At 41.5% G+C, this 11,461-nt stretch overlaps 1 protein-coding gene across 1 annotated transcript in view; it reads right to left on the bottom strand.

The window, feature by feature from the left end:
- Positions 1–304: 304 nt before the first annotated feature.
- WDFY1 (WD repeat and FYVE domain containing 1) overlaps positions 305–11,461 on the bottom strand; it is a 72,284-nt gene continuing 61,127 nt past the window's right edge. Inside the window, exons 9-12 of the mRNA XM_032278026.1 lie at positions 10,441–10,542; positions 7,315–7,445; positions 5,671–5,779; positions 305–3,672 (exon numbers count right to left, since the gene is read on the bottom strand). Coding sequence (XP_032133917.1) covers positions 3,613–3,672; positions 5,671–5,779; positions 7,315–7,445; positions 10,441–10,542 — 402 coding nt within the window. The 3' untranslated portion in view covers positions 305–3,612. The remainder of the gene's footprint in view (positions 3,673–5,670; positions 5,780–7,314; positions 7,446–10,440; positions 10,543–11,461) is intronic.

Here is an 11,461-nt window from a genome sequence, read left to right as displayed (position 1 = left end):
CAAGCAGCAGAGAGAGTAATGCTCGCCTCCCTTACAGACAACACAAATGACATGCTAGCACATTGAGGCCAGAGGCAGGAAGAAGGCCTGTGCTTTCAAGTCAGACAGACAGACTTCATAACACAAATTCTCTTGGTTTTCTCATTGGTAAAATGGGAGGACTAATGCGTTTCGCAAGTGTTGCAAGGATTAAGATAAGGTAGTGAAAGCACCCAGCACACAGAGGATGCTGAAGAAATAGTTGCTACTGTTATTGCCCGATGTCCAGGTTGACTACAACAAAAGTGATATTAGGCAAACATAGTAACAAGCAAGGAATGTTTTATTGTGTGCATTTTCTAAAAAAACAAAACAAAACAAAACAAACAAAAAACACAAAACAGAACCCACAAACAGGAGCAAAGAGCAAAGTTTTCTAGCATCTCTGGGATACACGGGGCACCATATCTTATAGAAACATAGCTAGTACGAGAACAAAGTGTACTAATTAACATTACCCTTTGCTTCCCCAGTCAAAAAAGGCTATAGAGAAAAACACTTTAAATTGTACTCTAATACAAATTTGTTGCACAATTCAACTTCAACTTACTCAAAGAGTTATTTTATTGTAAACTGCAGAAAATAGAATAAGCATTCAATAAATCTGCTCACAATTAACAATTAAGCAATAGACACTTGAATAAATATAGCATGTATTACTTATTTGTTAAGCCTCATGTTTATGATGAGCAGACGGTTTATCATCATAGTTACAGGGTTTTTTACATTTTAGGAGATACCGTATCCAGTAACAGAAGTAGAAAGTACTTTAATGAAAACTGATTTTAGAAAAATATCTCCTTGGGTCCAAGCTGCTATGGTATTTATCACATATTTGGGTCAGTTTCACTAGTTTAAAAATAGAGGTACTAACACACTGAATTCTTTCATGGGAGAACAAAGTGATACATTCTAGAGCAATATTATTTCTTCATATCCTTTAGGTAGCAGGACACAGCTAGGACATAGTAAAGAGATTTAAAATGTAATGAATAATTTGTTTCTACCTAATCCTATAGGGGTGTTGCTATCATTTGGACTAAGAAAGAGATATTTTACAACTTGTTTATAATGAAGAATTGGCATTTCCTTATCACATATATACTAGAGCTAAATATAAGGATTTTCTCTAATAGTCTTTATTCCGTGATCCTTATCTATACAAATTAGCCTGCATAGTCACGAATGGAAAGACCAGTAAACTGTTACTTGAGGAACTAATTTAAATGACCCATTTAAGAGAAATGCAGTCAAAATAAGGCAATAACTATCAGCCTATCTGAACTTTCCTTCTGAGCCTATTCAGTAAAATTGAGAAAATAATTTTTGCCCACCTCTATAAAAATATTACCCCATTTGCTACCTAGCGTGTGAGAGAGACAAGACAAGTCGGTCATGTTTGTCTCTAAAAAGAAAAACGATGATAGGCCTGGTGCAGAGCAAGCTATATGGAAACATCCACCTTTCCTTTTCTGAGATACGTCACTCCAATTCTTCCTTAAATATAAATTTCCTCCTTGATTTATATTAACCCCTTAGGAGGCACTATAATAACTTTATGTTCCCTACGGAACATAGGGTTTTTCAAGAATTTTTTTAAATAAAAAAGGTTTGAAAGCTATGGAGTAAAGTCAGCAGCTGTAATATTCCGTTCAATCTACCACAGATGTCAAACAAACGGTCACATTTTACAGAAGTCGAAGGAAAACAAAACCGCAGTTCTGCACTCTTCCACAGGGCAAGGAATTGATCATATTCTATTTTCCTTTCAGGACTTCATAAAATCCCTAGGATAGCACCTTTGTATGGGCTGAACCGTTAACTGAACTAAAATTAATACAGGAAGCTTAACATTCAACATTGTGCTTGAACAAAACTTACCACTACTCAATTTGTCTTTCAAACTATGTTAGTAATATACACTTTGCAAAGAGTCCAGGAAGTTTTTAAAAGAATCTCTTTAGGTGATGTAACACAAAAACTCTAAGAAACAACAAAACCCTTCAGTCTTATTTCTGAAGACAACATTTAATGCAGATCATTCCAGAACACGATGTACCTAACCCCCTCTCCTTTCCTTACGTGTGTCACACAGCCATTAAGACATCTTAGTTTAATTGCCTCCTTAAACTTTTTAGTCCCTCTAAGATGTCGTTATAAAACAGATTTAGTCCTTTAGTTTTATCGTATGGAATGACTGTATTGTCTTGCTATGATCCCAACACAGTGATGCAGTAGTGAGGCTATTTTTTATAAAATCAATATCCATTAGTAAGATTAGCAAAGATACTGTTCCTATTTTTATATGTGTCCTTTAAAAAGGTAGGCCCTTCTCTACTTACTTCCATATCCCTAGAGAAACAGATATATGTACTGTTATTTAAAAAAATCAAACATACAAATACTGGAGTATTAAAAGACAGGCCCATTTCCTCTCTTCCTCATCCTAGTACACAGTGCCCAAAAGCTTTAGAAATGCCATTATGAGCAACAGCTTTTGCTAGTTGTTAGGAAGGCAATTTACGAGTTGGGAATTATTGTGCAAGACCTGACTGATGATGACAGCTCTGGGTCGCTAACTTCCTTTTATGAAAACATGAACAATACTAGTTATAACTCAAAGTCAACATAGTGTAAAAGCTGTGGAATGCTTTTGTTGGGGGGGTATATTAAATTGCAAGAATATTGCAGAGGCTCGTTTTAGAACAACAAATAGAATGTTGGTTTAGTGAAGAGGACTGGGCTGTTCCATGCAACACTCTGATCATTTCACATCACAATGGTGGCTGGGTTTTCCATCAGTCACTGCTGACGGCAATGAGAAGTCAGGCGGCTTGTGTGATTCGCATGTTAACAGCACCATAAAAAAGTTTTGTCCTCAGAATTTGGAGGGAAGGGTTACAAAAATTTCACAACTTAATGACAATCTCAAAAGTTCACCCACGGTATACTGGCTGGGAAGAGAAACAACTGAAGCAAGCCAATACTAAGTGCAGATTATGGCACTACCCAAAAATGACAGATCTCTTTAAGAAGTGTATCAATAACTAAGCATAGAGGATATTCACATACTGCCAGCTCATAGGAAAAGGCCGCTGGTTTTAAGTTCCCAATGCCTCCCCTCGAGAAAGAGAGAACAAGTCTTCCTTCCCCCAGTTTCTGCTCTGACAACAGCCGCCCTGGAAGACCCCCTAGGCTAAGTGAAGTGTCTGTACTTGCAATTGCTTTGAGAAAGTTCTAAGCATTCACTTTTTCGTTTGATTTTTTTCCCTGCTAAAACTCATTTGCTAGATCATTCTTTGATTACACATTAGCTCACTGTTTACAGGGAAGTTTCGCTGAAGTGATTCCAGGCTTTAGGGAACCACTACGGATAGACCTTTTCCATATCAGTCCCCACGGGTAAGTTCCACAAGTGCCCCAAAACACACCTTTACATTTTCTTTTTAAAAATGTTGATTGGTTTGTAAGTGGCTACTGTCCTTTCACAGGACAGCGCTGTGGAGCTGCATGGGAAGGACTTCATTTGGTGGAGTTGCTGTTCTTAGGTGCGGATGTCACCCAGCTCTCAGATCAGTGTGGAGAAAACCCCGTTGCCAGACTGCAGCCCACCACAGGCGTCATGTCCCAGATCTACAGGGAAGGAAGAAAGGCAGAAAAGGCAGCAGTGATGACCAGGTCTAATGGCAATAGTCAACACAAATGACTGTGAAACCTGAAAAGGTGTCACAATAATGAATTCTCTCTTTCTCTTCTTTCATAACACCTCCTTAAGATTTATAGAAAGAGGCTGGATGGCTGGGTGCAGTGGCTCATGCCTGGAATCCCAGCACTTTGGGAGGCCTAGGCGGGTGTATCGCTTGAGCACAGGAGTTCGAGACCAGCCTGGCCAACATGGCAAAACCCTGTCTCTACCAAAAATAAAATACAGAAATTAGCCTGGCGTGGTGGCACATCCCTGTAGTCCCAGCTACTCAGGAGGCTGATAGAACCTGAGCCCAGAGGCAGGGGCTGCACCCAGCCCAGATCACACCACTACACTACAACCTGGGTGACAGAGTGAGACATAAAACAATGTAGTTTCACTAAAATGTGAACAAAGCATTTAAGCAGTGTCTTTACACATAAAAACTACATCATAATAATGTTTTAGTATAAATTCAATTTTTTTTAGAAAAGCCCATCAGGAATATAAAGTATCTCAGAGTTTTAGCACTTAAGAGTGGTACTTAGGCGGGCTGGGGGCAGTGGTTCATGCCTGTAATCCCAGCACTTTGGGAGGCCAAGGCAGATGGATCATGAGGAGTTCAAGACCAGCCTGGCCAAGATGTTAAAACCCCGTCTCTACTAAAAATACAAAAATCAGCAGGGCGCAGTGGCAGGCGCCTATAATCCCAGCTACTTGGGAGGCCGAGGCAACAGAATCCCTTGAAGGGGCGGCAGGGGAGGGGGGACGGAGATTGCAGTGAGCCGAGATTGTGCCACTGCACTCCAGCCTGGGTAACAGAGTGAAACTCCGTCTTAAAAAAAAAAAAAAAAAAAGTGGTACTTAGGCCAGGCATGGTGGCTCATGCCTATAATCCCAGCACTTTGGGAGCCTGAGGTGGAAGGATCACTTGAGCCTAGGAGTTTGTGAACAGCCTGGGCAACATAGTAGGACCCAATCTCTACAAAAAAAAATCCCCCCAAAATTAGCCAAGCCTGGTGGCAGGCACCTGTAGTTCCAGCTACTTGGGAGGCTGAGGTGGGAGGATTGTTTGAGCCTGGAAGGTGAAGGCTGCAGTGAGTAGTGATGGTGCCACTGCACTCCAGCCTGGACAACAGAGCAAGACCCATCTCAAAAAAAAAAAGAGGGATACTAAGTATAAAAGACTTCATTTCAATTTATGTGTTAGAGACCCAGGAGTACTAAGTATAAAAGACTTCATTTCAATTTATGTGTTATAAGGAATAAGCTTATTTCTTATAATGAGGATGTATTCTGCCCAGGATGAAAGGAACGTTGGCAAGGGAAGGAAGGTCTTGAGATGGGTCAAGGGTGAGGGCCAAGGCCAGCAAGAGAGAAGAACCCTGAGGTCAGCTCCACCAACAGGGATATACAGGGTGCCCGACTCACTCTGTCAGACACTGCAAAGGAAGGCACCACTGGGATCAACCACCACCGAGCGCATGGAAACTCACAGGCAAGCAATTTATTACTCAAGGTTTTTCTTTTTTGAGATGGAGTCTTGCTCTTGTTGCCCAGGCTAGAGTGCAATGGTACGATCTTGGCTCACCACAACCTCTACCTTCCGGGTTCAAGCGATTCTCCTGTCTCAGCCTTCTGAGTAGCTAGGATTACAGGCATGCACCACCTCACCTGGCTAATTTTGTATTTTTAGTAAAGACGGGGTTTCTCCATGTTAGGCTGGTCTCAAACTCCCCACCTCAGGTGATCCACCCCCTCGGCCTCCCAAAGTGCTGAGATTATAGGCGTGAACCACCATGCCCAGCCTTTACTCAAGGTTTTAAACTGGCAATTGGTTGCTTATAAATGCTTGCCAATCAGAAAGGGTGACTGTCTCCTGCCCATTCACAGCATGGTAACGGGCAATCTCGACTGAAATGCTGACAAACAATTAGCCAGCTTACCTTTACAATGCGGTCAGTCCCACAGGTCACCATCAGTCCCCTGGCAACGTCCATAGACATGTGGGAAATGTTATGTTTTCCTTCATGAAATGTTGCTAGAGAAGTCCGACTAACAAAGAGAAAAGAGATCACTGAAAACTCACTTTACTGTACCTAGAGCTAATGGGGTTTTTTTGGCAACATAAAATAAATAAATGTGGCCAGGTGCAATGGCTCACACTTGTAATCCCAGCACTTTAGGAGGCCGAGGCGGGCAATCACTTGAGGTAAGGTGCAAGACCAGCCTGACCAACATGGTGAAACCCTGTCTCTACAAAAAATACAAAAATTAGCTGGGCATAGTGGTGGACGCCTGTAATCCAGCTTCTAGGGAGGCTGAGGCAGGATAATTGTTTAAACAAGACTGTTTTATAAAACTCCCAAAATAACGGATTTTTTTTTTTTTTTTTTTTTTTTACTGGAAAGGCTGACACATTCCCAGATATAAAAACAAGAATCTTCAATATAAAAGAGGAACTGCATTGAATAAAATCACACAGCATGGGCAAAACATTCATCAGAGCTGCAATTTTCCCTGAAACCTCTGCCATGCTCAGGAGCAGTGCCTCTTACAGCACTAGCTTCAACTCTGCCCCCAAGCCCAGCTGCTCCAATCCCATCACTGGTTCATTTACCAACACCAGTGGTGATGCACTAGCTTTCCAATTTGGTCCTCTGCCAATGTTTGCCTCTGCTGCTTTAAAAGCTAATTCAAAGGGAAAGAAAGAAAATGGTGGTTCTGTTCTAACAGATTTGCCTAAAAGTCAGGGTAGAATGGGGTATACAGACAGATGTGTCTTACACACAAAGAGCAATTTAAGAATAGACTGTTAGGCCAGGTTTGTGTGAAAGAAAGAACATTGGTCTCTAGAGTTTTTCCAGTAAATTCACATGCATGTGTGTGCAAAGGTCTGCGCACTGGATACTTTTGCAGAGAACCAGCTCAACCACTGCCATCCACATGTGCATGGACTTTTCCCTGCACAGCAGCCGGTGGGATGCGGAGGCTCAGGGTGTCCATTCAGTTACTGGACCATGTAACTTAGCATTCCTCACCATGCAAAGGAGAAAGCTGCCCAGTCAGAGAGGCAGATTGAGATGCACAGTGTTTGTCTTAAGTCATAAAGCTAAGGCAGGTCCTCTCTTCAAAAATGGCTTGGGGGCTGTATGCTGTGGCTCACGCCTGTAATCCCAGCACTTTGGGAGGCTGAGGTAGGCGGATCACTTGAGGTCAGGAGTTCAAGAACGTCCTGGCCAACATGCTGAAACTCCATCTCTACTAAAAATATAAAAGTTAGCCAGGTGTGGTGGCAGGCGCCTGTAATCCCAGCTATTCAGGTGCTAAGTCAGGAGAATCACCTGAGCCCGGAAGGTGGAGTTTGCAGTGAGCCAAGATCATGCCACTGTACTCCAGCCTAGATGACAGAGCGAGACTCTGTCTCAAAAAACAAACAAACAAACAACAAACAAAATGGCTTAAGAAATTCAGGAGAAACAAACATAGGGTTAAACATATATCCATATCACTTCTCAGGCTCTTCACATTTCAGAGAACCATTAGACAGATTTTAAGAGGCAATGAAACAAAAATATGCAAACACTCACTCTTCGTCTTTGATGGAGTCATAACAAGAATCACAAACCCGGACTTGGAACTCGAAGCCCATGACGGGGTAACTTGAGCGCTTACTGCTACACTTCCCGCAGACAGCCTGCCCGCATTTCCTGCAGTGATGCTTCATGGGTGATCGGGAGGAGGAAAACAGGGTGTTAGCTTTCGCTTTAAAGCACATGGTTTCCCTCTAGAGTAGGGAGGATATGCCTTGAATTATAATCACCCTAAATCAATGTATCAATCAACACTCACAAGATAGACAATTTCGACACTAGTTAAGGATTTCCCAAAAATCTTGGTGCACTGGTCAAATGTTTTGCTTTTCTTTCATTCATATTATCTGTCTACATGTTAATAAACAATATTATTAACACTAAGTTTAGTTTACTTAGGAGCCTAATCACTGCTTTTGGGAAGAAAAAAATCTATTCCTCCATCAAAAAAAGGTTTTGTTTTTTTTTTCTCTTTAGAGACAGGGTTTCATTCTGTCACCTAGGTGGAACGCACAGATGCAAGCACAGCTCACTGCAGCCCTGACCTCGCAGACTCCAGCAATCTTCCCGCCTCAGCCTTCCAAGTAGCTGGGACTACAGGTGTGCGCCACTATGTCTGGCTAATTTTTTTATTTGTTTGTAGAGATGGGGTCTTGCTATGTTGTCCAGGCTGGTCTTGAACACCTAGGCTCCAGTGATCCTCCTGCTTCGTCCTCCCAAAGTGCTGGGATTATAGGTGTGAGCCACCATGTCCAGCTTAAAATGTTTTAAAATAAGGTTTATTTTTATAGAGACAGGGTCTCACCATGCTGCTCAGGCTGGTCTCAAACTCCTGGACTTAAGCCATCCTTCCATATTAGCCTTCCAAAGTGCTGGGATTACAGGCGTAAGCCATCATGACTGGCCTAAAATAAGTTTTAAATGCACTATGCTCTCACTAAGAAGCTAATATCCATAATCATATGTTTTGCTATTTTTTTTTAAATCTCTCAAAATGTGATTCTGGAAATAAGCCTCAAGAACATTACAAAAGAGTCCCATTATTATGACTGATTTTGACATATTCTATTACCACCAAAAGTTTATTGACCAGCACCACTTCCCTCTTGTATTAACTGTTAATACATGGAAGTAAAATCCATTTCTCTGTGCTTCCTTTAGAAGTAGGGAACACTTCACCTATTAGTTATATTGTACTAATTACCACCAGCCATGCACTCTGAGAACTTGGCTAATGACAGGCAGAACTCAGGTACTATTTCAGAGCTTTATAATGGTCTGAGAACTAAAAAAAATTTCTGCCTTGCCTGCCAGTCTCATAAGAGACTTTACCATGGAGTAGCTCTGTGAGTAAAATTTTTTAAAGTTTATTTATTGGCTGGTCTGAGTGCAGTGGTGTTTACAACTAATCGATCACAACCAGTTACGGATTTCTTTGTTCCTTCTCCACTCCCACTGCTTCACTTGACTAGCCTTAAACTAAATAAATAAATAAATATTTTTTAAAGTTTATTTATTTATTTTGAGATGGAGTCTTGCTCTGTTGCCCAGGCTGGAGTGCAATGGCATGTTACAGTGAACCCCAAGTTTCTTTTCAAAGAAATCAGTATGTCACCATGTTCAACACTCTTATTCTTTAATTCTCTATTTTAAAGTTTAACTTCCTTGTAATTCCAGTAAACAACCTTCTCCACCGGTTCTAATCAGTAGTTCACATCTGCTTCCTGGCCTCCGGCTCCATCCTGACTCCTCCCAGTCACCTGCTCTGGTCACCTTCTTTGACCTAGGTCACCCCTGACTACCTGCTCTGACCCACCCATAACCGTCCTTCCTGCCAAAACACCCACCCTGCCACTCCAGCTCAGACCCCTGCTCCCTTTAAAATAGCCAATCAGGATTAGTCTAGCTTGTGCGGTCTAACCCTACTGAACAGGGGAACAACACAGCAGTAGGGACGACCCCCATCAGGCCTAAGTACCCCTCCCTCAACTTGTCCAAGTGTGCAGCCACCATTGCTCCATCCATGAGCTGCACGCTTCTATAGAAGTAAACTGCCTTGCTGAGAGGATTTATCTTCAAGTGCTATTTCTTTTGTGGCATCGAAATTTTACTTATAACAGGTGTGATCTTGGCTCACCACAACCTCCGCCTCCCGGGTTCAAGTGATTCTCCTGCCTCAGCCTCCCGAGTAGCTGAGATTACAGGTGTCTGCCACCATACTCAGTTAATTTTTGTATTTTTAGTAGAAACAGTGTTTCACCACGTTGGCCAGGCTGGTCTTGAACTCCTGACTTTGGGTGATATACCTACCCTGGCCTCCCAAAGTGCTGGGATTACAGGCCTGAGCCACCACGTCAGACCAAAAAAGTTTATTAACACATACTAACTTTAGGCTAATCTCTCATAGAGGTGCAACCAATAATAAAAGAAATAAATCAGCATTCTTTTTTACTTACCTGCACAAATTCATATTTGCCCTAAGTACCTTCAAGGCTGCTGTGAAAATGTTTTTTTTTTTTTTTTTTTTTTGGAGAACTTTAGTATTACAAGAATCTGGGGAGTTAAGAGCATCTTTGAAATCTACAGGCTATTTAGAACATATTTCTTTAATTAAAAAAATAAAAAAGAGTACTCAAAACGTGCTTACTAAAAATGTTCCAGGTATGCTTATAATGGAGCAATTTAAAACAATCTACAACTCATACGGTCAGGCATTCAAGTGAGGACTAAATTACCACTTTTTATCTGTTTGTGACAGCATAAGGTATATAACTGTATAACCTACTTTATCCTAATTCTGTTCTTGGCTAGTATAAAACACTGACTTTAATAACTAATAGTCTTAAACTGAAAGATCTTGTGCCTATTTAAAAATCGGCTCTCAGGATTTTCTGCACACCCCTGCCTTTCCAATACAGCACAAGTATTGGAACAGTGAGGTAACAGTCTCATGGGCTCCAGGAAAGGTCTTCCTCATTGTTAGTCACACAATGATAAAGACACAGAAAATGTAGGAATTAATAGCATTTGCAAAAACCAAGTGTGATTCAAAAAACCCAGATTAAGTATGCAAATAGTGAAATACACAATCAAGCCAGCAATGGCTCGACAGTGTCTACTCACTTGTCTCAGCCCCAGCGTCTTTGTGTCCCACATCTGCTTTATGTTCCAGAAAAAGGGCTGCTCACATTTCTGACAAGAATCACTTTCCAACCACTGAGGAGCCTGGGGGAGCAGAAAGCCAAAGCCGACATCAGTGTGTCTGTATGTTTACTCCCATGTTTCAAAATTAATATGACAGTTCTAGACCTCGCCGGGGTTAGTATTTATTTTTTTCTTTTTTTTTTTTCTGAGAAGGAAAGGAGTCTCAATCTGTCGCCCAGGCTGGAGTGCAGTGTGTGATCTTGGCTCACTGCAACCTCCGCCTCTTGGGTTCAATGACTCTTCTGCCTCAGCCTCCCGAGTGGGTGGGATTACAGGTATGTAATACTATGTCAGGATAATTTTTGTATTTTTAGTAGAGATGAGGTTTCACCATGTTGGCCAGTCTGGTCTCAAACTCCTGACCTCCCAAAGTGCTGGGATTAAAGGCATGAGCAACCACACCCAGCCAGTTACTATTCCTTTTTAATTCCATAAAATATTTTAGCTAGTTGTCATATTTAATATTATGTTTAATTGTGTGTGTGGGGGCGGGGATCTTTTTTGAGACAGGGTCTTACCCTGTCACCCACGCTGGAGTGCAGTGTTGTGAACATGGCTCACTGCAACCTTGACCACTCAGGCTCAAATGATCCGCCTGCATCAGCCTCCCGAATAGCTGGGACCACAGGTGAAAGTCATCATGCCCAGCTAATTTTTGTTAATTTTTTGTAGAGACGGGGTCTATGTTTCCCAGACTTGTTTTGAACTCCTGGCTTCAAGCAATCCTTCTGCCTCAGCCCCAGAGAGTGCTAGGATTACAGGCATAAGCCATTGTATCCAGGCTTAATTGTGTGTTGAGTAATTATAACAGTTTTAGCCATGGTTACAGCATTGTTCAATTTGTAATCTATAGATAAGAGGAAGTAAATCTGTTTTTATCGTGAACCCTTAAGGGTTGCCTTTATGTATTTCTTTTTTTTTTTTTGCCAAAGATATTTGA

This window comes from Sapajus apella, unplaced genomic scaffold (genome assembly GCF_009761245.1).
Source record: "Sapajus apella isolate SASKATOON/1434 unplaced genomic scaffold, GSC_monkey_1.0 scaffold10, whole genome shotgun sequence".
NCBI lineage: Eukaryota > Metazoa > Chordata > Mammalia > Primates > Cebidae > Sapajus > Sapajus apella.
The sequence above is the reverse complement of the archived record's forward strand: the minus strand, read 5'-3'. Positions and strand labels throughout refer to the sequence as shown.